We start from the raw sequence: 24,786 nt of genomic DNA, 5'->3' as shown, positions 1-24,786 counted from the left end.
TGGGAAGCAATTATTCTTTCTGCTTTTCTTTTTAATTAGTTCTTGATTATTTTTTTTTTTGATTTTCAAACAATTGCTAGAGCTGTCAGTGGGTTAAATACATCATGGCACATTGCTGAAGATTACAGACAACCTTAAAGAAAAAAACCCTAATAGCAAAACCAACCACAGATTTGGCTGGAAGAATAATATTCAAAACTGTGACCAAATAGTAGAGCACAGAACATTGTGCTGATGGGCTACAGAGTGCTTGACCATTCATACAGTGTTTCCAAATGCATGAATAGCCAGTGATTCACATGCCCTTCACAATGCTACCCCACGTGAAGAATTGCTGCGATTAGTGCAGAAGTGCTCTGTGTTGGAGACTGGAGGAAATAGCTCAGATATTAATGGGAAAATGTCTGAGAGTATACATTTTCTCCCAGAATACGGTCCAGATTACTAAAAAAACAAGCTTTTTTTTTTCCCCAGATGAAGGCTGTTCATAGATTTAGTGAAAGGAACATGTTTTAACGTCAGGGAAAGAACACATATTTGCATGTAGATTTTAAATACCTGTGTGGACTCAGCCTCCCTCTTTTGCTGTGCTGTGTTTCTTTCAGATATTCACCATATCGACAGCTGTCACTCTAACTGGTCTTAACTGGTTAGACAAAAACCAGCAAGCCTTGAAAATGACTGGCTGCTAATTAGCTTGGGGCGATGCTGGAGGCAGGCTTGGTTCACCATTTGCTCTCAGCAAATCACATGCTCAGAGGATATTATTTTTTATGGGCTTCCAGAGCATGGACCAAAGTAGAAGCACGATCCTTTTGCAGAAAAAAAGACAAAATGTTCACGTTCAGAATTGGGAGTAACTTATCTTAATGACATGGAAACCTTGTCTTTGCTTGATTTTTTTGCTTTACATTTTCTCTTTGCAGGTTACTTAAAAAATATGCTGCCTTGTGTTTTCAGTATAATGGTGTGTATCACCGGGCTTGTTTTCCCTTCCAAATAAAATCTGTCAAAGAAACCTTGTCTTCAACTGCAAAACCACTGCAATAACATGCAATTTCTCTATAATCTTTATAAAGCTAAAAGGGGAATTTATTTCCAAGAGTGCATCCAGTGACATTCACTACAAATATGCTGGATGACAGCCACGAAAGTGTCTATTATCATCAATAAAATGCCTTTATCTGCTGCTTAGCTCTACTGGAAAAAAATAACTTTTGGGGTTATAAAGAGCTTTGTAGGCTTTTGCTTTAGTCTTCATTTTTTCTTTTAGGAATTACCACAGGAAGGAGAAGGCTAAAGAGGGCTGTCTGTCAGCTGATGTCCACAGTCAAAGAACAAAGTGGGAATTTGCAGAGCTTCACAAATGCTACTGAAAAATGACCAGAAGGGAAGACTAGATTTCACTATTTCATTTCCTACTGATTAAGAATGCCTAATAAAAACAGGAGTTAGTGCTGCAGTTTGTCTGTGAAACGTTGCAAGGCAAAGGCTGTGTACTCTTTGAAAGTGGCAAGGATCCTGCTGGGACAACAGTGGTATTTCTGAATTTCAACTACAGAGAAACCCTGCTGAATGATAATCCTGCTCTGAAATGCAAAAGGCACAGACTACATACACCACACTGCCTAACCTTCAGCCTCACTCCCCACGAAGAATGACCTGTTGGACTGTGCTTTTCCAGTGCCAAGTATGTATGAAAGTCTTTTCATCTCTTCTCAAAAGGCCATAAGAGGCTGTAAGTTCCCTGCTCGTTTCTTTTTTGTAAGTCAATTGTCTCAACTTAATGTGACTAACCATGTGTGTCCTACCGCATGTTCAAACAACAGCCTAAATGGCAGTTTGCTCTGCAGTCTTTATCATGGAATAGTGCCAGTTAATTATTTTTTAAATAGGCAATTTAATGCTTTCAGCTTCTCCTGTGCAGGACATGTTCAGGTTCCTCTTGTATAATCTGTAGACATAAGTAGTCTACACAGCACTACTGTGTAAAAAAGAATCAGAGGAAAGGTAAAAGAAGTGGTACACATGCTGAAGTAAAACAACTACCTGATCTTAGCATGAACACAAGGAGTTTGCTACATAATAGGCAAACCATGATGCCTTCCAGTGTTTTCCATTTGTGTTTTGTCTAGCTGGATGCTGTACAGCCATACTCTGTGGCAAGAGCTGGAGCAAAGTGCAGGTGCTGGGGCTCCTGCTGACCTCTGAACAAGCACAGGGCACAGACACTGAAGGGCTGGCTGGGTACACGAGATGAGGAGCCAAGGTAAAGCTAAGAGAAGACACACTCAGGAATTTGTGGCTTGTGTCATTTTTTATCATAATACTCAGGAACATTGTACAAAAATTGGACTACCCTGATGTTTAGCATCACTTGCTAAACCTTTGGCCTTCCGTTCAGTTTTGGTCATGTTTTAGCTCCTGACACCACGAGGGCTGGTCTGACAGCTTGCTCTGCTTGAGGTACAAGAGACACGGAGGGACAAAAGTCAATTTCAGAATAGCTTGTTTGACTTATTTGACCACCTGTCATTATTTGCTCTTTCAGACAATGCCAAGCACCATACATATGTAAAAATGGACTGTTCACAATTAAATGGGTTCTAAGCCAAACATGTTTATCTTTAACATTCTTTGCTTGTTCATTAGACTGTACAGTAATGGCTATTGTGTCTTCTTCCTCCCAGGTAATACCTTACACTTTTGCTTCAGAGAATATAGCATACAGGAAGTCGAGCACAAAGCATGCACAACTCTAAGGCACGTGGAATCATGTCCTTCTAATGGGCATGTGTATCTGACAAAAAAAAACTCAACTGTATATTTCTGCGAAAATACACAAGTTCTTCATGGCATGACTACACATTTTCTTTGTTTCAAAAAGTCATGAACCCTTTCAGCCCTGAAATAAAGATGACATCAAATAAATTAATCTGATGTCCCACACAGTTCACTCCCAGGCATAATGCGTAGCAGCCTTCTTAACTGTGGACCAGAAGATCAAGTTGATTTTCTTCTTTTTCATTTTATTTCCCTTTAACTTCAAGTCCACTCCAATAAGTTGAACCAATTTATATACTCCAATGTTTTTGATCCTATGAATCGTGGACTGACAACAATTTAAAATAAAATAGTCTATTTTCAACTTGGAGATGTGCTAAAACGAGTACATTTACAAAGATTGTGCTCCTTCCCTAGAATTTCAGTCATTTGGATTAAGGGTATGAAAGGAATAAAATAAAAAGCCCCTCGCTACTGATAGCTGATATCAGTATTAGCAATAGTATTAGCAATACTATGCATTACTTTAGGTACTTTTACCTCATGAAGATGCTTCTATGGGGAAATATGCCTACCTATGAAATTTATACAGAAGCTGCAGTGGAATATTCACGCTTTTTCACTAAACTCTGTGCAAAGAGCTTCATATAGGCTTGCAGTCTTGACAGAGAAGGTATAAAGCTGCATCATAATTTTCTGACACTTCTCCCTTTGATAAAGGCTTAGAAATTTCCAAAATAACCACTGCACATTAAGGAAATTTGCCTGCTTATTTCTTAGGACCAAGGCACTGCAGGGATTATTTCTTCTGTGAGGAAAGCAGTTTTCCAGAATTAATTTGAATGTTGCAAATATTGATCTTCCACAGTAAGTAACTTTCTATTTTGCATCGCATTTGCAGTGGGGAAGAAAACAGCAATCCTTATCCCCACAGAGTAGAGGTTCTAAAGGGAATTTTTTTGATACAACCTCTCATTAATCTGTTGAATTTACATTATGTTCACATTATTTTGTTTTGGGAAAGAAGTATTCCTCTCTGAGGGGAAAAAGAACCATAAAGATTTGACTGTATTAAAATGAGCAGTAAATCTAGTACTGAGCAATGACTCATAGGATTGGGAAAATAATCTTCTCATGTCAATCATTATTCATCTAAGTGTACACAAATTACTGATCTAAGTGGTTTTTGAAAGCATATTTAAACACTATAATATATTTAATGTATATGGCAATACACAACAAAAACTAAGGACAGGCAGTACAAGAGGGAAGGGTGCAAAATGAGTTCGTATACACATTTTGGACATCTGCTGTTTGATTAGTAATATAGGCTGAGATTTGGTTCAGAGAGAACAAGAAGTCTGGGCACGAGGCAGAAATGAAAATACTTAGTTCAGGATGCAAGACTGCTGTTTGAGATTTTCATCAAATGCTGGACTTGAATTCCAGATGAAGCCCAAACCAGTTCCAGTGAAACAGTAAATCCTACAATTGTAACTAGGAGATGCTTTCAGATGCCCCCTGGTAAAAGCAGTCAGTCAGGACAGCAATAAAACCACGGATCTTGCCAGTAGGAGCAGTACTCATCTCAACTTTTAGACAAAAGTGACAATAAAAAGCCAGACCAGGCAGTCTGAGCTGTACCTTGCCGACGTCGACTGTTCAGCTTCCTAAAGCAGGTGCCCTCCACAAGTCGATTGAGACGTTGCTGCTTGATCAGTTCTAAGATCTCAGGCTGAATCTTCTCTTTCAGTTCCCTTGGGAAGGAAGGAAGAAAGCACTTATGAGATTCAATCAAAACCCACCCTCTTCTCTCTGAAACGAGGAGCCTCACAAGATGTTCATGTCCAAAAAGGAGACAACTCAGAAGCATGCCCAGGTCAGAATTTAACCTGCTTCAGAATAAGACTGTTTTCTTATAAAAGGGCACGGGAGTCAGGCTATCTCTGTTCTAGACATCTCCCTGCTATAGCATCAGTGTATGACTCAGGGAACTTACTTGTTTCTTAGCTTACACAGCTAAAAATAACACTTGCTATAATGCACTGACAAGCTTTCTCTGCAGCAAATAATGCTCTTTCATCACAGGAACACTGTGAAGCTTATTTGAGGGTCTCTCACCTCTTCTTGTATGATGCTCTGCTAGTGTACTTCACTAGCATTATTATTTAGGACAACACAAGAAGGCTAAAACACACTTTGAATAAACAAACCAAACAAACAAACAACAGTGAACAATGCTAATCAGGCAAAGCAAAGACCAGCTCTGTATTCCTGGTATTGAGCTTATGCCATTCAACTAATTCATTATTGACAGAACTTGGTGGAAAAGTAACCCATGATGGGGACTGCTCAAGGATCAAACTTTACCTCTGCCCAGCAGTGCAAAAAACAGCAGTGCATTTAGAAGCATTATTACATACCCCTAAGAAAACCCATTTTCTACATTCTACTTTGATAAAAGCAATCAACGTGTCAAGAACAAAGTGCAAAATGTATGCATGTAATATTTAAAATTTGATTTCATATATCATCACATGGACTCAGAGACGTCTGAAGTAATCAGTTATATCCTCACTAAGATTCATTAGGAATATATAAAAGACAGGTTGAAACATTAAGTTGACAGTAAGCCTAGTAAGGTTTAAAAAATAACTAAACGTGTAGATGGCTTATAAAATATGAAGCATGTCAGAACCATAATTCCACATTGCTGTATGCATTAGGTAACACCAAAACTCATTCTGTGTGGCAGTATGTTCCAGTAATCATCATCAAAAGAAAACAAAACCGTGCTATTCCATGGATAAAATAAAACTGTCCACTTGTTAAACACTTAGGGACTTCAGCGTCTGCTGATTTCCACGTTCATGTGGCTCTGGCAACTTTGATGTGCCAACACCCCACTGAAACCACTGGAAATTCTTTTAGAGAGATGAAGGCTTTGAAACAGAAACGTCCTAATTCTCCCAGGTACTAACAAAATGGTTGGAGTACCTGATGCATATTTACATGCTGTGAAAATCTAGCTGGCCAAAAATCAAGTAAGTATTGTAACTATAGAAACAGGCCACCTCTCAGGAACATACCATTAGTCCTTCAGGATAATTTTCAGATGTTGTTTTCTTATTGGGAACTGAGGTAGGAATGTGCTGAATGGTTACATTCTGTGATTAGAAGAATTCTGTGACTGAACAGATGCCTTCCCTTTCTGAGCTGATGAGCTTCCCCATTCCTCAGGTAAGAGCTGGGAACAGGGGCAGAGAAAAGTAGTGCCAAACCGCAGGGCAACGACTGGCAGTCCAAGGTACAGACTGCATACAGCTGGACTGACTGCAAGCATTCAAAATTGATACAAACATCTCTGTGATGTTTCAGTAGTCTCATTTAGAAAACAGATTACTATCATTAAAGGCATGCTAAAGACAGCCTAACATTAGGTTTCTAAGACAGTATGGAAAAAAAATCCAAAAACTAATGGGTCATCTAGCACATTAGTACCTCACTAGTTACTCTCAGTATTTCCTCTCATGTCTTCTGAAGTCCCATCTTCCCTTTACAAAGTGGAGGAAGATTTTTAAGCAATTCAAAAACGAAGAAGCAATCCCCTCTATAGTACCTCAGTGTCTAAGATTTTCTGGATGAAAAAGGGAGGCAGGGGAGCCTTCTGCCTCCTTGCTGATGTGCCAGAGCCCCTCTACACATGTGCATAATTTGCCTTCAGGACTGTGAAGCTCAGAGGTAGTACCTTCCTTAGTTTTACAGTCCCCGTGCTTCAGCACACAGAGGAACAAAGAGTTGAAGGAAGATCGTAAATGCAAATATATTTTTGGAAAAATTATTTATGCTCCTTTAGATGACATCAGCTGAACAGTCTGTGCCTTGTGAAGAGCAAGAACAAACTAGGAAAGCTGAAGGAGACAGTAGCTTTAAAAATTGCTGTTAGCTTCCTACTGTGTTCCTGTGATGTAAGAATGACAAAAGTCAGTGGGCTGACATGACAGAAGGGCTGATGGAACTACGGAGTAATATACGAGCGCTAATTTTCTGATCTCACTGGGCTCAGCACTACAGGCTGCTGACATCAGTTACATATTTTTAAAATAACAGACTTGGATTTTACATATTTTTAAAATAGCAGACGTGGATTATCTGCAAATCTGAACATTACTGAACTTTTTTTTTTTTTTTTTTTTTTTTTTTTTTTTAAATTATACAGATGATTCCAGCTTTAATTCAGCACCAGTTCTACCTGCCCCTATCTTTTGCCTTTTCTGCTTATAACTAAGACTGTTTCTTATCAGCTGTTCTCCTTCCAGGACGGGGCATACTGTAGTCATTTAAATCATTAAAACGTAATGGAAGACTAATCCCAGGACTGCTTTCATGGGTTTTGTCCTTTTATCTTTCTGGTGGGTAGCTATGTGCTCTCCTAATCACTTCATGCATTCAGAGTAGGTATTACCGAATCCTCAACACTGCAGAGAAATCTGTCAAGATAAAAAGCCAAAAAGCATCCACTTGCCTTCTTCCCTCTATTTCCCAGTACATGCTGATTTTCACTCAGATAATGCCCAGCAATGTCTCTGTAACTGACATGAACTCTCCCTTAACCATCAAGCCTCCAACATGGACATCACAATTTTATCCAGTATTACCCCATCTCTGCTCATTTAATGCATCAAGAAGATCTCAGGACTCAGAACACATCCCCTGTCATAGCCATTCAAAATGAACCAGTAACATTTTACAGCCTTGTGGAATGGCTGTTTGGATGATCAGTAATGAACCCAAGCTCTTGCATGCATTCTGTTCTAAAGAATTTCATATTTTCCCTCATCTGAAGAAACTCTGGTGCACAATACAACAGTACTCTTCAGATGAAACAATTACTTACAAAACAAGGTTGCTGTAGTTACATGGATCTAAGGCAACGCTTTCCAACTTACACTCAAGTCCAACTTAACTGAAACTTCTTTGATCTGGCAGCTTAAAAAACTCAAACCACCAGTACTTATACAAAGAACAGCAAAAGAAAGATTTCTGTCATGTTAAAGGCAGGAAAAACCATCATCCGACTGCCATATGCTCACACAGAATTAAACAAGGCCCACTGACTTTACATTCAGCTGTGCACAATCTCTTTTAGCATATCTGTAAAGCTTTAAAATATACAGTAGAGCCACGATTGCTCTCTTCACTCACAGTCTCTCCCTACAATGGGACCATGATTCTGTACTTCTATCAACTGTGCCATCTATGCAATTTGAGAGAGTTCAGTATATAGAATCAAATCAAAGGGGAAAATGAAAGAACCATTTCTTTTCACTGTCAAGAATGAGCGATCGTGGATGCAATCGAAATGCAAATTCATGGAGTCAAATCTCTGCAAATGCAGTTGTGGTTGCTGAAATACCTTATCAATTCACTCAGCCTTTACAGCCTTTAGGCTTAGCCTTCGTCCTGAATCTGAAATGAGTCTGGTAGCATTTTAGTTTCCTTTAACTACCTGTGTTAACTGTTTCCTTCGTGTCACCAGGGGGAAGGAAATTCCAAACCAGGGCAGCAACTAGCTAGAGCCATGCTGGACATAAAGAGCTTGCAGAGGGCAACTGGCCAGTTTCATGAGGCAATGCAAGGCTGCAAGAGAATACAGATAGTTGACCTGTACCATAGCTGAACAGTTGACTCACAGCAGAAGCAAGCAAAATGAGCAGCTTTGGTGACAAGCTTAGCAGTACTGAACAGCTCTGATCCACTGCACAGGATCAGAGGATTTTGGCAGGGGATTTTGAGCAGTGTAATGATGCAAAAGTGACTGGAACCATTTGTAACTGTTTAATTGATGCATTGAGTGACATCAGTTCTAATTGGGCATTAGGTCCTATCTTCTAAAACACTGAAAACATGAAAGAAGCATTTCCCCTTTGATCCACAATAGTATGATTAAAGGGCAGTTCTACTTAGCTTATGCTTCCTCTGTTGCCCTGCTGCCCTTGGATAAAGACATCCCCAGAGCTCATACTTAGATGTATCTATACCCTTCAGAAACAAATCAAAACGAGCATTTGACATCAGAATTCTGAAACGTCCTGTTCAAATCCTTCCCTATAGCTTTGCTTTGTGATGGAGATCTGGAAAATTACAAGCCAATATGCTTCAAACATAGTCAAGATTTCATGACATTTCTACTGACATTTCTGGAATCCTCACTATTTCTCCTCTGATCTCAAAAGGTTCCTGCCATCCCTTGATGTTTGCACCATGGAGTCTGAGATTGTCCTGTGCCATTAGCTCAGCCCTGGTCCAGAGCCAAGCATGGCCTACATTTCTCACCTAACAGAACAAAGGGCATTCTGAGCAGCAGGCAGGAGCTGTGATGGTGATTAGCATTTGATTCTTTGCAGTAAACAACATGGAAATGAGAATCCCATTGTCATGCTACCACAGTGTTATCATTTACAAATAAATAATAGCTTTTCATTAACACCAAAGATAATGCCCTGAAGAAAGATAGTAATACACAATCCCACTCTTTTCTGGAGCCACTATGTATTGACTCCTCTTATTCTGAACATCTTGTCTGGCCCAGAGAAGTAGCAATTGCAATTTTTGTCCCTTGGACAGAAGACAAAGTTTAAAAAAAAAAACTCCAAAAAAGCCAAAACTGACAACAAAAACAGGTTTATATGCACAAGTGTACAAAGACAGGAAATGTCACAGCACTGTTTCACACAAATGAGCCATGTGAGACCCTGTAGGAATTTGGTGAATCTGATTTAACTGAATTCAATGAAAAAGTTGAGATTCCCAGCAGGAGAAATCAAACACACTTCAAGCAGATGCTGTACTTTCTGAGCACAGCTCCCTGGACAGCCTACTTCCTCAGGTTCCCCCTGAAGAGCTCATAAATGTCAATCGCATTTGTTAATCCTCTGATGCAAACATGGGTTAGGAGAGAAGACAGTACTTACAGAATTGGACGAGACTGGAAATCTTCCTGGTTCATTCTTTCAGACTGGCGTATTTTCAGTATTTCTGTGTAACTGAGATTCTGAAGCTTACTCTTGAACTGATCCAGTGAGCTAGGCTTGGTAGTGAGTGCTCTCATTATCTGTTCTTTCACTACCTGCATAACCTGTGGTTGACAAGAAAAGGAAAAGAAAACACACATTAACATCTTCTGTGTTTTTGTTTCAAATCCTGTTCAGTATCACAGCAAGGTTTCTAGTTTGCATTGGGTTCTTGGACATCAAAGCAGAGATTCCCCAGTAGTCTGCAAACCCCATTCCCAATTTTCCTGTGCTGCTTGGGGAAAGGAGGAAGTAGAGGAATTGAGATCAATGTTAAGTCTTGGAGGAGGTCCCTGGAGCCAGTAGGTAGGTGCAGAAGCTGGTTAGTGCTGTCAGGTTCTCAAGTCAATTGCTCAATAGCATAACCAGACAAGGATTCAACATCTGGCAGGACAATGCAGCTTACAGAAAAAGCTCTTTTGCTCTGTAATGAGAAAACTATTGTTTCAGGGGGCCAGTGGGGAGAGGGTCAATCACCATTTGGCTTTCTCCCTGAACAGCAGAGCTACAGCCTCTGGTTACAGGATTGTAAATCCTGCTCTTTCTGCAGGTCTTGCTCTTGTCAGCAAGAACGTGGCTTTTCTGGGCTAATGCTCATGTCATGATGGGGACAGGTACACATACACGTACACAACACACTTCTTAGCAGCATGACAAAGCTGTGACGTCCTATGGAGCCAAGAGTGCAGATGCACATCCTGACTTCTGCCAGCTCGACACAGGTGACGTGTACAAGCTGCAGGGTCTAGCTGCCCATTGGACACACTGCAGAGAGATTTTCAGGCCTTGTGACTACCCTGCTGAGCCTCAAAGCTGCTCTTCTGACCATGTGTTAAGCCACTGACTGTGTCCTGTTGCTTCCCTCAGTGCTGTCATAGTGAGAGAAGGGACAGTCTGGCCATATGGCTGTTCTTGTGAACATTATTATTTGTTAACTTCATCCTGTCCCCTCGCTCCCTTCTGCCTTGCAGCTATTTTGTTTCAATACTCAACATGTTCAACATGAATGAATCTCTATGGTTTCTCAAATGGACAGAGACTGGTATGTCCATTTCTGGGCTCATCAGTATAAGAAAAAGATGGAAGGAGTCCAACAAGATGATAAAGATGACCAAGAAGCAATAAAGAAACTGGAAATTGTCTCATAAGAGAGACATGGTCCTGGGCACCCTGCTCTGGGGGTCTTCACTTGAGCAGAGATTAAACCAGGTGAATCCAGTGGTCCCTTCTCATCTCAACCCTTTGGTGATCCTGCAAAAGCTCCACACTGCAGGCACTTTATGATCATATACAGTGAAGGAAGGGGAACTTGCTAACAGAAAACATTAGTCAGAATGAAGACACCAACTTGCCCCAGATATTAAAGGATTGCTTTTGAAGCAATGTCATAAACAATGCAAACCAACAACAAGAATGAAGGATGGGTGGGCAACAGCCACCAATCTGAATATTAATTATTTTATCAGAGAAAACTGCTGAGACACAGTTAACTAAGGGGAATTGCTTGGCTTTATTTCAAGTGGTTTCACATGACAGATTACTGTGTTTCTTTCCAAATTCTGGACTCATTTCCTTTCCCCAGTGCTGGTGCAAATCGCACATCTTGAAACATCTGATGCTGCGCTGAAGCTGGCTGAAAGAAGAATGCCACTTTTAGAAAGGCCCATCCCACCCAAATCCAACAGCTAGAAAGCAGTAGGAAGCAGTAACCACCCCGATGGAATCAAGGCAGATGTGACCAAAATTAACTGCTACACAGAGGCCAAAAGCTTTTTCCTGCACTGTTTCATTTTCTTCTTCCATCTTCACCTTGTATCTTAAAACAGAAGCTCAGCCCCTCAGAGGTTCCCTATTCATTCTGAAAATTTACCTTTACATATGAATATTTCATTGCTTCACATGTGCTGCCTCAATCTTCTCTCATTGCCTGCACTATGTTTTCTATTTTTACTTCCTGAGATGTAACTTCCTTCCTAGATGTAATCCATAAACTGTGTCTAACAGCTGAAAGTAAGCAGTTAATAAATGGAAGACAGTCTCCTACAGGGACCACATCCATCCTAGATATGTCCTCTAAGAGCAACATCTTTCTTACAAAGCTGTTTGCCCAGCTGGACAACAAATGCCACTGCCACATTTCCATGCACCCTTGCAAGATCTTACTCTTGGTAAATCTTGGAAATCTGGCCCAGATAAAGAAGAGCTCCAGTCAATTCACTCCTAAAAATCGAACAGACTGCTGTGTGCCCGAGCAAGTCTTCTGAAACTTAGTTTGAAGATAGAAAGAAACCTTGAGTTCTCTATAGCTATACAGTGTGTCTTTTACATAGAGAACCATCTGTTCTCAGACGGTGGCCACATGGCCACATTCAGCCAAATATTTCACAGCACTTTATTAGCTGAGAATCAGCTACTTTCCCAGCTGAAGGGTGAACTCCTCTTGCTTATATAATGGTTACATTTAGTCTCACCACATCACACCAACCCAAGCATGACAAACATCCTGTCACACTTTGGAAACCACAATCCTAACACCTGAATGACAGTACTGTCCAACGAGATGTGTGGCGTGCTCTTATTGATTTCTCTTGGTCTTGTTTTAATACCTGAAATGGCTTAGGAAAGGCAATGGATGAAGCTTTGCTAAAGGAAAAATGGAAAAGAAGCTGACAAGCCCAGCAATGAGTTGGATGTCTAAAGTTATCTTCTCCTCTTTTATCTGCCTTCTTTGCAATGACTACTAATTGCTGCCAGTTAATATATCTTATAAAGTTTACCATTAATTACAGTTATTATTATTAGCAGCCATACTGGCTGCTAAACCACTGAACTAGAGTTGCAAGCAAACATAGTCCTTCAATCACAACCACGGGTGCTCTCATTCATGTGTGGTTGCAAAATCCTACATAAGCCCTTGCTTCCCTTCCCTGGTACTCAGTGTGGTGGTTAACATGCAAATAATTCCTTTTCTTTGCTCTAATCTAAAAAGTTGATGGAATATCATCAAATAGCTCCTTGGTTTATGGGCTGCCCTTGTTCCCAACACAGAAGGCAGGAAGCATGCACCCTGGGCCCAGTATGTAAGGGGTGATCAATTGCCTTGTAATGTTTATAGCAAATAATATTTAATTTGATGTCCACAATGTCAAAGCTGTCGGTAGCAGTGAGTCTCCTGAGCATTTGAGAACCACTGCCAAGATCTTCTAATCTGTTCAAAATTTCTAAAGCTGAGCTGCCAGCCGTTGATTACTGCTGTCTAAAAGACAGCAGTAATCCTCCTTGTGTATCTGACCTTACAACGAAATTAAATGTATGCTCTACTCAATATAACTGTACATAAACACTGCAGATAGTTGTTTTAATTGCATTACACTTTGCTTCTCCTACTGAGAGAGGAGTGCTTTAGAGGGCGTGTTTTGTATCTGATGACCTTTGGTATGGTAAGAGGATCCCAAGTTCTGCATTATGACAAGGACAGGTAAATTCCCAGCCTTTTATTTAACTGATCTGCCTTACAATTCTATGGTTCATACTCATAAACTTAAATTACGCATCTTTTTGTTAAGCTGGTTTTGTATATCTCTATATTTTGCTTATTTGACCTAATCAAATATCATATCCTGATTATTTTGCCTCTCCCACGCTTCCTCCTCACTCCTGTTTCTTGTCACAAGAACTTTTATCTATGCAAATAAAGCCTGTGCCTTCCAGGATTGAGCAGAGATCTGAATATTTAGGCTTTAAGAGGACAAAATAAAAAGAGTGAGAAGGCATCAATGTCAGGAAGAGGAATTTATCTGAAGCCAAGATCCATCTGTATAGCAACATCCCACTGACCATTAACTTCAGCAGCTTGTCTCCAACTCCGAGCAACACAAAATGGACCCCTCTGTATATTCTTTGTTGCCATTCTGATGCAAACTTTGTATTTGGCATGACTGGAGGAGAGTGGCTGTCACCTGTGACATCCAACCATTATCTGCAAGCTTCTGGAAATGTAAAATCTGAGCCTTTTGCTCAACAAAACCCCTCTTTGTACAAACTTTTAGCCTCAACCTTCTCAGAAATTACCCCCAAGACATCCCATAAGGCTGGAGATTCACCACAACTCATCCACAGAGCAACGGACAAGACATAAACCCTTCCCATAACTTCCACATAGCTGTTTCTCTTTAATAAGATACCTTTTCACATGGAACATCCCTCTCACAGCTCACAGCTAGAACAGATGCCAAGAGTTCTACAGAAGTCAGGTATAAACCATGGATCCACGTAACTATGATGTGCTTGGTTGAGTGCTTTCCTAATTTGGCTCAGTATTAACAAGTTCTACAAGGGATGATTCCTGTCTCTTTGCAGCATGTGATAAAAGATGACCCAAAGGACTGAGCTACATCCAGAGATCCCCCTCTACAACCAGACTTGAAGAATCTGAGAAACAAAATAAAATAAACAAAACATCATATATTTACTAAGATCCAGCTTGATAATTTCAGGCACAAAGGAGATTTCCCTCAGTAAATCTCACAGAGGAGGCAAAAAAAATAAGGCTGCAGAATGAAACAACCAAATCATTCTTAATGGCGCTCAATGACAAAGGAGGCCATAAAAAAAAAAAATTCTAAAGGGAAAGAAAATGACTTCAGTCTAAGCAACCTGTCAACCACTTTAATGAAAACGTTACATGTTTAAAGGTTGCACCAGGTAATTCAAGACAATTTTTTAGGTTATTTCAATGGATGAATTGTCTTAAGTAGATCAATGGTTATATTTTCAGAGTACTCAGAAGAGTCATCCTGTGAGACTTAGAAGTCCTTGAGAGAAAATTTAATGCTGTTCTTTGTTTTCCCATCTCCACATATTGCAATCTATGATTTCACTACAGTAGTCCCCTGATCTTAGCCTGGACAAATCTTCCACATTATTTTAGGGTATTAATTCAGGCACGCTGTTCTACAGAAGTAAATTTAAACACAGTGTTGGTACAGTCTGAACATTGACAAGAGATACCAAAATTTCTGATTTTTTTCTTCTATTATGTCAGTCTGTATTCTCTAGAATTACTAAAAAACCCCCACAAAACTAAACTAAGAAACCTCTCATACCTCAAAAAAAAAAAAAACCCAACCCCAACAGCAACAACTAACCAAACAAAAAAAAAGCACACCAGTTTTCAATCTTCTTAACTGTTCCAGAAGACAAGGACAGTAGCTGCAGCCAACAATAAAGAGACAACTCTAAGCCAGCTGAATGTATATAATGACAGGAATAATTAAGTTGATTTATTTTCAGGCACTGGGATGAGGAAGGAGCTGTCAGAAGATTTAGCAGGTGAAAGCTCAGATATATTTTAACTCTTAATTTTCTGCAGAATTTAAAAGCTGTTGTGGAAAAAAACAACTTTTAGTTGATGAGGTTCTAGCTTTCTTTATTTAAAAGTATGTGTATATATATATATATATATATATATATATATATATATATATATATAGACATATCCATATGCATTTTTATGTTTGTACTTATTTCTTTTTTTACTAAGAACCAAGATATTTTTCTGTCTGCAGAAAAGAGACTTGAAACAATGCAATGGTTTTGATCAAGCTGAGCAGACTGTTCCCATGTGGTATCACTATTATTATCTAGTTCAGCAACGACCATCATTTTACAGGTATACCCAATATGAATAAATGAGCACCTAGCAGACATGGCAATGGAGCTGAAAGGTAGGAGATGTAACAGCAGTTCCACACAAGGTGCTTATAAAAGGTCTATAGGAGGTATTTGGAATCTTAATGCTGCAGTAATAGAATTCTTCAGTGTGAAATCTTGGTTATAGCCTCACAAGCCAAACAAATTGCCTGCCCACTGCTCAGGAAGAGTGAACAGAATCTTGTACTGGACCCTTAGGTCCAACCCAGTAGACTGAGTGGTGAAGGAAGAAAAGCTGAAGATGAAGTAAAAACAAGAAATGTTGCACATTTCAGAGCAGCTTTGATTCTTTCAGTTTTTTTCTGTCCCTTGACTAATGGATCACAGGTGTGGGAAACCAGTCCGATATCACATGGTCCCTAGGAACTGGTGGGATGAGACTGCCATTAATCAAAGACTACAGGAGAGTAGGCAAGGGATTAATCACATTTCTCCATGCACTCCAGGCTTGTAGAAAGGGAAGAAGAGCCCTAGGGCCATGAGCACAGGACCAATGAAATCCTGAAACAGTGAGAGATGGGGGCTGGCAAAAAGCAAGAAAGTGGTCAGAGGAGTGGCTGGATCTGAAGAAGTTGATGTAAAAATGTTCATTTCTCTTGGGGGGAAAAAAAAAATCCAGGCTAATTCTGATATTGGATGTGAGCATTTTGTAACGTTGTGTTCAGTGAAAATGAATCACTGATTTTCGTACTCTGTTGTATTACATCCCCAGGCTAATCCACCTCTGCAGGAAGAGCCTATGGCCACAGACTGATTTGCACTTCCCAGAACTCTGTTATCTGCATGGATCATTTTTACCTATCTATGATGGTCTTGATGGAGAAGCACCACGTACCAGGGAGACCTCCAGTTATTTTTCAAAGTTACTACTGATTTGCTCCATTAAAGACAGAAAGAGTGGCAGAGGTACTGGCTGTGAGCAAAAAGCTGTTTGAATTTGATTGACAAAAGCCTACACAAAATTACGGACTTGCAGTCATCATGAAAAACATGTAAACACTGTCCATAAAATATTTTTTAAAAGACAATGTGCAAGTAGTCTACTAGCTTCTTGCAGGGTTAAAATCACGTGCTGCCCTCGTGTCTAAGGATTCGGTTCAAAGCTGAGCCCACAATGTTAATCTAAATGTGCACGTCTAATACAGCTTATTTGGGTTGTATTAAGCTCAAGCAGGAATGACTGGTAGAAAATCTCTTCCTTCTATTTCATATTTCCACAATACTGTTTGCCCCAGAAATAAGGAACATATTTATTTCCTTTATGCCTTGAGGTTAGCAAAACAAGAAATGAGTGGTTTGTGACAAAGCTTTTCTGCCCCAGAAAAATGATGTGCAAAGTCAACATGACAGTTTTTGTAAACTTCCTTGTCAGTTAATTAAAGTTTTAGGTCAACCAATATTACATTACTTCCCCTAATGTCTGACAACCTCCTTTGGCAAAATAAAGCATGCACAAAATCTATGGTGGGTGGCATTTAATCCAGGGCTTTTCACAGATAAAATGTACTTACTGATCTCAAACAAAATGTTAAGAGGGGAGAGGGAAAAAATGAGGAGATATTTGTATCCTCAGTCATACACCACTCTAACAATTAATATGCCTGATAACACACTTGTGATCTCTAAAGAAAAATAGCATGAGAATTACCCATGATTAGGAACACACATTTGGGTGTGTTTTCCCTTAAAACACATGATTACATTAAATAGCATACACTACAAGAAAATTAACTTTATTATATGGCAGGCAGCTGGTTCTACAGAAGAAAAGCAAGGATGAATTCTAAAATATAGTTTTCCCATTGAAAAGTGTAATAATAATAATAATAAATCATCTCAAGTTTTGGTTATTAATGATGGATTAAAAAAAGACTCAGAGTAGAGAGAAACGTAGGAAAAATGTGGGGGACTCCCAACTTGACATCTGAGTTGAAGGGGGGGGCAGTGTACCTTCCTTGTGTCTTCATAATACAAAGAGAAATGAGAGTCCTGCTGTTATGACATGGCTTGTGGTTGAGCTGGATGCTCCCTAATCAACTGCACAAACCATAGCCACCAGCTAGCACAAAGCACCAGGCAGTACAGGGACAGCTTCTTTACTTTTCCCCTTCTTGCTTCTCTTCCGTTTGTCAGCATTCCTCTCCCAAACCAAACAGAGCTTAAAAATCCATCTATTGTGTCTGTAACAATCTGTAGTGACACTGAGTAGCAAGTTCTGCAGCTCTTCTGCCCCCTTATTGCCTTAATTCTCACAGATATACTAATAAAAGAGATGCATGGCCTCTGATTTGAACAGGGAAAGCCTTGCAGGTGTTGGTTAATTCGCCCAGGACTGCGGTCTATCAAGCAAAAAATGATAGCAACAGTGGGTCCAGGTAGCTTCAGAACCACAAGACTTTAATCTGATAAAGCAAGAGCTTCACCTACACAGGAAACACACTTTTAATCCTGAGTAATTACTTTCATGTTTACTTTTTTCCTGATATGGAACAGAAGCTGCAATACTGAGCAATTAGCTGAGTTACCCATTCTTACAATATCCCCCAAAACGTGAAATTTCTGTTCAGGAATCTCAGAAACAAACACTTCAAGTTTCCATATGTGCTTTCAATAGAAAAGGAGATCTGCCTATGAAAAATGCTCATTGTGATTAAACTCAGGTATGCAAAGTGCTGTCATTTTCCCTGGCTTTGCTAATACTCCCCTGCTTCTCCAGCAAGTCCAAAAGTCAGCCGACCACTCAAAGAGTAAGCACCCAGGAAAGCAGTTTCAAAGTACTGTCTCACTTTTTATGTTATTTACACAAACAAGGGAAAAATAAAAGTAGGTACAAGTCAGGAGGCACAGCTTTTCTTTTTCCAAATTTTAGGTAAATGCCATTCACTGCTTCAATGCTACAGGTTTGTTTGTTTGTTTGTTTGATATTCTATTGTTTCAGCAGGCTAAATTTCTACCTAGCAAAAGCTACCAAAAGTGGTGAAAGTGTGTTTTTAGGTTGAATTAGAGATCTACATTATTCAAGTAGGTTTCCCTGATCAATGTGATTCAGTAAAATGATGTAGGACCATCTGATTCAATCCAGTTACACGCTTATCCTCCCAGTGATGGTGAATGATTGGGCTGAACATCTATGAACTGTACAAGAAGGCAGTGCACAAATATGCTATTCCTCTGAATGAACTTATAAATATTGATGCATCGTAACTTACAGCAAATAGGCAGTCATAATTTATAGGTAAACCCTCATTTTCACATTCATGTCACTACAGAAAGCAGTGAGTTGAAAATCATGACTGTAGAACTGTTTCAAGCAATAGCTGTACTGGTATCAGAGTCCAGTCAGGGCCACAGGAATAAAAATAGCTGCATGAATTAACAGAGTGATTCACAAAAATACGTGAAGCAATGAAAAGATTAAATGCACCGTGACTTGTTAGATGCTAGCTCTAAAAATTATTCTGTAAATCCTGAACTCACAAATTACTAACTTGACAGACTGTAATAAGTGCTGTCAGAGCTATTGCAAACCAAGATCTGCTCTGAACTGACAAATGTACAGAAAATGTCCATGTGTTGGGATTAAAAAATAAAAGGAAAGAACGTTTTCATTGCCACTTAATGTTCTGAAATTACTCAATAATATATATTTTTTAATTGAGTTTGTACAGAGTCAAGTCTGATGAGACCTTTGCCTAAGGTAGTTAAATTATTACTGCACCCTCATATAAATAATGAGAACAATGCATATAATTTTTCCCCTTGAATTATGGCATGTACCCAAGCATATAAAGAATTCAACTAGACTATTCTTAGAAGAAGAAAAAACACAGATGACTTGCTTTGCCATACCTCATTCTAAAAACTGCAGTGGAATGGTTTATGGCTTCAGAGACCTATATTTTTGATTGCTGCAAAGGAGCAATCTTTTCTCTCCCAGATCAAAGGAAAGGTTTGTTGAGATCTATATGCAGTACAGGAAAATAAACTACTCCCCAGGATAGATAACACTGATTTATTTCACACATAATACTAAAATCAACTGCACAAAAGCATTCAATCACTTCACCTTGATTACAAAACCAGTCTGCTAGCCAGGGAAATTAAGAGTGAAACAAACCTATGAGGTTACACAACCCTTCTCTTCAGGAATAGCACCTCCATGAGCAAAGGGCAAGACATCTACAGCTATGTATAAAGTAAAGACTAAACACATATCAGTGGCATTGATATGCCCATCAAACCTGTGTAGGCTGGTTCCTTTGCTCCATCCCCTGCACTACGTGTATAGGAAGCATCTGGAAATCACACTTTTTTCCTTCCAATGATTGTTATGTCAGTTGGTTTTTTTTCTTTTTCTTTTTTTCCCCCTGCTCCTTTCATTCGTGTTGAATCACAGCCAAAGGAAATTTTCTCACAGAAGGATCAAGACAACACTGTAGAGTTTGGCTTCAAGTTTACTTCTCACTATTGATCAGAAACTACCAATGACATGCACAGAAACACACACGTCTCCAGAAACACATCGATCCTGCCTAGGAGGGTAAATAATGTCTTAAAATAGTGCTACTTCTAGTAAGTAGCTAATGAGTTACAGATGGAGAAAGGCTTACAATTTCAGTGATGAAAGACTCTTTCTCAGGTAACTTGAATGTTATCACCACTCTTCTTTCCATATCTTTGTAAATCACTGCACTTCTTTCCACACTGTCAGCAATCTACAATTCTAACAAGCCAGCAGGCTCCCTTCTTCCTACAACTCTGTGACTACTGACTTTGTGTTTTGGGGCAGGAGTTATTTTGAGAATTAAATACAAGCCATTTGCTTTCCTATGAAAGAGAAATTCTGTGCATTCCAGGTTGAAGAAGTCAACAAAAAAAAGTATCAGTTCCCCTGCAATCACATGTATGACTACACAAAGGATTTGCTTCAGGAAATTCACCCCGGTCCAGAAGCAAGCCAATAGACCACATCCAGGGGCACAGACACAGCATATCCAGACACCTGTGTCACATTTTGGTAATGAGAAGGCTAGCACTGAGGTTAAAGGTATCAGAATGCTATTCTTTTGAACTGTCTGCTACAATGTGGAATTAGAGTGCAGCGTATAAGGCAAGGAATGCAAAAGATTCTCTGGAAATATGATGCTATTTATCCTAGTGGGAGTCAAAGGGTGCTACCATGGCTGTCCAGCAGAAGGCAGATGTCTGTACCACCACTGCCCCACAACTCTGCACAGCGGCTTCCCTTACAAAACTACTCGTTTTAACATCTTCTGTTGAATTCCTGCTGCAGACTGGCTTTTTCCTGGCCTGTTTTTATTTTTCTTTCCCTTTTTTCCATTCTTTCCCCTCCTTCTAGAGTTACGACCAGCTCCCAGGATCCCAATAAATGAACCCAAATATCACAGCAGAAGTCACATGCGGAAACATGCAACTTTTTATTCCAGAGGAGATGGCTGGCTGGGGGAATCCTTATAAGGCTGCTATTATAACAGGAAAGAGAAAAGCAGCAGCTCCCCACAGCAGCTGTGAACTGGGCAATCTGCCCAGGGGCTGGTGGGGCTGTTGGTTCCCAGGGAGGAGTGAGCTGTGCAGGCACAAGGGATGCGAGGCACCCTTGCTGGGCTGTGGGCATGGGAACAAATACCTGGGGCACCTCACTTGCCACCAGCAACCACCCCTTCAAGGGGCTCCGGTCAAATCTGCCTTCTGCTTCTGTTTCCTCAGCCTCATCTCCTTTGGAAGGCTCAGAATAAACTGTGCTGTGCCTCATTTGGTGCACGTCAGTGATTTACAGGAATTTGCAAAATGCTAGGATGGAGCTTTTGATGAGTAAAAAACATCCAGCGAAGAAATGCAATCAGAAAGTTGACTGACCCGTGGCTTTTGGCACACTCTGTGCTGTGCTGAGGTCCTGCAAACTTCTTTTGCACATCATTTAGTCTCTGCCACACTAAACAGTTGGTGTTGCAACTCACAGCCATCACCTACCCAGCAGGCAAAGCAAAGTGATGGCTGCTGGATGGGCAGCCTATGGAGAGCATGAGTCAGCCAACCACTGTTACCTTGTGTACTGGTAAAAACAGAAAGTCCTGTCTTGATCCAGCACTGAGCAATATCACTATATCCAAGTCCTGTATCAATGCCCAAGTAGGGTACAGATTTGCCACATGCTGAAAGTATTACTGAAATAAAGAAAAATTCATTCCTTAAAGCTCCTTTGCATCATGAAAACCTGTGCTTTGTCTTGGGAAAGCAACTTGCACCTGCCTTGTGTGTCACCCTGTCTGTGCTGCAGCACAGATAGAAAAGTATACAGCTTGTGGTAAGACTATAAGACCTTTCCAGCCTTTATAATGTACATCTGAGTACACTGGATAAAAGGACTTACGTAGGTGCAAAGCTGGAAAGCTTTGTTCCCTTTTCTTAAAGCTGTCAGAAAGTAACACAGGGAAAAAAAAGCTACCTATTAGAGCTCCTTGAGAAAGCAATAAACTGTTGCAATAGAAATCTGGGCTAAGTACCATCCTGTTAAAAAGAACATTTGAGGTGACAGCAGCAAGGTTTAAGAGCAGTGAATAGCTCGTTACCTTGTAGTTAAACACAAGTCATCAGAATTGATGCTTTACACAGCCACCTCCACTAATAGCAGGATAGGATCCCATAGCAGGATAGGATCCCACAGCAGGTAAATATTTCCCAGTGAAGACAGAATTCGAGTTTTCTTTTTGGACATTCCTTGTAAATGTACCTACGCACAGAAAAGGAAACAAGGCAGAGGATTCCCTAATAGCACCGTGTCGCTGCTGCCCCTAGGCCACTCCAGGGAAGCTGCAGAGCAAATATCTGCACACAGCAGGGCAGCTTCTCACTGCATGCAGAGCCATCCCCAGCAGCTGCAAGGGAAAGCTGGATATGTAAGAAGGCTAGAAGAAAGGTGAGGGAAGTGCTGTTAGTTCCCATATTGGCAAATGTCCTGAATTCACACCCATTTTAAGGATTGCTTTCCAGTGCCACAGGGTGTTTATCAACAAAAGGGATATCAAAAAGAGAAAATAGAGGGTCACACTCTCATCAAGCTGAATTAGTCTGGGGAATAATCCAGCATTTTCAAAACCCTTCCTCACTTCCTCACAACGTAGAGTAAAACTTGAGGAGAAAGAAACAGACTAAAGGACTCAAAAGGAGTAATTTTGACTAGATTGAAGCATCTGAGAAGCCCCACTGAACAGAGGCCTGTGCTGAAGAACTTGGCAAGAGCTCTGCTGAAAAGTCAATATTTTCTGAGACAGCAAGCAGTGGCAGAAGAGCAATAGATCAGCAGGAACTATTGCAAATAAGCCTTTCTACATGTATGTATAGGTCTGGCATTAAAGGGGCCTGGATGCGGATTGCTATTGCAATAATACATCTAGCACAGATATATTCTGTTCATTTGGATGACTTTTTTTTTTTTTTTCTTTTATCAATGTGCTGTCACACAAATAGTTCAGTAAAATCTGTTTTGAAGGGGTTTGCTAACAGGGGCTACTTTTTAGGACACTTAAAGCATTTCTCTAAAGGAGTCAGATATCTCAATTTGAAAAAATATTCAGAAAGAATTATCATCAATTTCCTTCTCAAAGCACTTTAACAGAAGCTTAACGAATTCGTGGAGCTTTGGAAGATTGCAGCCCACACATTATTTGCTATGTTTCCTCTAGACCCAATCCTTAAAACAAAGGAAATCATGAAGAAGGAGTAATCATAAGGAAGATGGCAATGGGAACATTTCCTTGTTTTAAGATGAGGGCTTACTTTGGCAATCAGTAACAAAATGGCAGTAGAGTATCACACATTCTTTTCTCACTGCTTCTGCAGATGAAGAACAGCCTGGATAAAAATCAGTAATCTCTTTCTAATAGGTCTTACTCATCAGTCAGCAAAGAGCTGCCAATGACACCACTTTCATAAATACCCTATTACTTAGTAACGTGGCAAAAACTGAAAAGAGCTGAAACCAAGTTAGAAAATCTGCATGTGGATAAGAGACTTCCTATAGTACAAAGTGTCTCTGGAGTGAGGGGTTCTACCTTCCAAACACATCCATGATGCACAAGCCTTCAACATCTGGTAAGCTCTGGGGAGCATGGAGTACTAAGGTGTAAATTCAGATCAGATGCCAGATGGATTTGGGATGATTTCTAGAGGACTGCAGCATCAGTCAGGAGACTGGCGAGCTGCACAGCCTGCAGACAGAGGCAGCCCTGGCAGCTGATGGAGGCTGGGGGGAGGCTCTGGCTGGGAGGCTGCAGTGGGAGCTGAGCTCCTGCTGTTTAAGGGCTGTGGGCAGGTGGGAGGAACCTTGCTGTGTTCAGGGAAGGGAAGGCATCGAGAAGCAATAAGAGCCTTGTTGTGATATGCCTATGATGGGGAATATAGAGATGTAAATTATCACAGCTTTTCCTCTGCATCTTTCATGTCCGATTTAAGAAAGCCAGTGATGACAGAAGGTATTACTGGATCAGACTAATCTCAGGTTTAGAGTATGTAAAAAAAAATGCATTTTTGCTGCTGAGAAAAAACATTGTTAGAGCATGATGTCTCTTCAGGCAGTGCATCCCCTGCAGCATCCAGCAATCTGCTGGATTTGTTTGGAGGGTTTGGAGCTCTAGCTGTAGCATCCCCCAGTCATTTACATCCAAATCAGCACACAGCAGCAGAGAAGGTTTCTTCCAGCTATGTGATGACGAGCATGTAAGGGGCACCTGGCAACATTCGTCTTTAAACAAAGGTAAAACCTAGGGTCACTCTCCATCTGCCGTTCCCCAGTTCCACTCCAGGGACCCAAGGTACCACAGGAGGCCCTAGCAGCTCTGTGATTTTCACTTTTTCCAGATTACTGCTTTTATTCTGTCTAAAACCATGTTTGTGGTGCACTCTGGCTTGTCCTACCTTGGCATTGTGCTCTTTCTGAGGTCCTTCATTTCTCCTCAAGTCAGAGCCACACATCATGTGCAATAAAGGTCACTGTCATTCTCCTTCTTGTTCTCCTTTTCCCTTTTGAAATCAGAAAAGCAAAGCTGCTATTCTGAATGAACATTGCATAAGTAGGTGTGATAGAGATGTGTAATTTTTTCTTCTACAACATGAGGAAGCTTGCTTAAGTGCAGAAACCAGAGCTTGGCATGCTCAGTGGTTGTACAGCACAAGCATGGCTGTAGAACTACCATTTCAG

The 24,786-nt window shown here is 40.3% G+C and overlaps 1 protein-coding gene across 8 annotated transcripts in view; it reads right to left on the bottom strand.

The window, feature by feature from the left end:
- The window catches only part of ELMO1 (engulfment and cell motility 1), a 290,099-nt gene that overhangs the window by 17,324 nt on the left and 247,989 nt on the right, over positions 1–24,786 (bottom strand). For all 8 annotated transcript variants that reach the window (XM_048950301.1, XM_048950300.1, XM_048950299.1 and 5 more), the window contains 2 exons: positions 9,759–9,922; positions 4,429–4,541 (listed from right to left, as the gene is read on the bottom strand). In XM_048950301.1, coding sequence (XP_048806258.1) covers positions 4,429–4,541; positions 9,759–9,922 — 277 coding nt within the window. The remainder of the gene's footprint in view (positions 1–4,428; positions 4,542–9,758; positions 9,923–24,786) is intronic.

The sequence above is a fragment of the Lagopus muta genome, chromosome 7 (assembly GCF_023343835.1).
Source record: "Lagopus muta isolate bLagMut1 chromosome 7, bLagMut1 primary, whole genome shotgun sequence".
Lineage (NCBI taxonomy): Eukaryota > Metazoa > Chordata > Aves > Galliformes > Phasianidae > Lagopus > Lagopus muta.
This window is presented reverse-complemented; position numbering and strand designations above follow the sequence as displayed.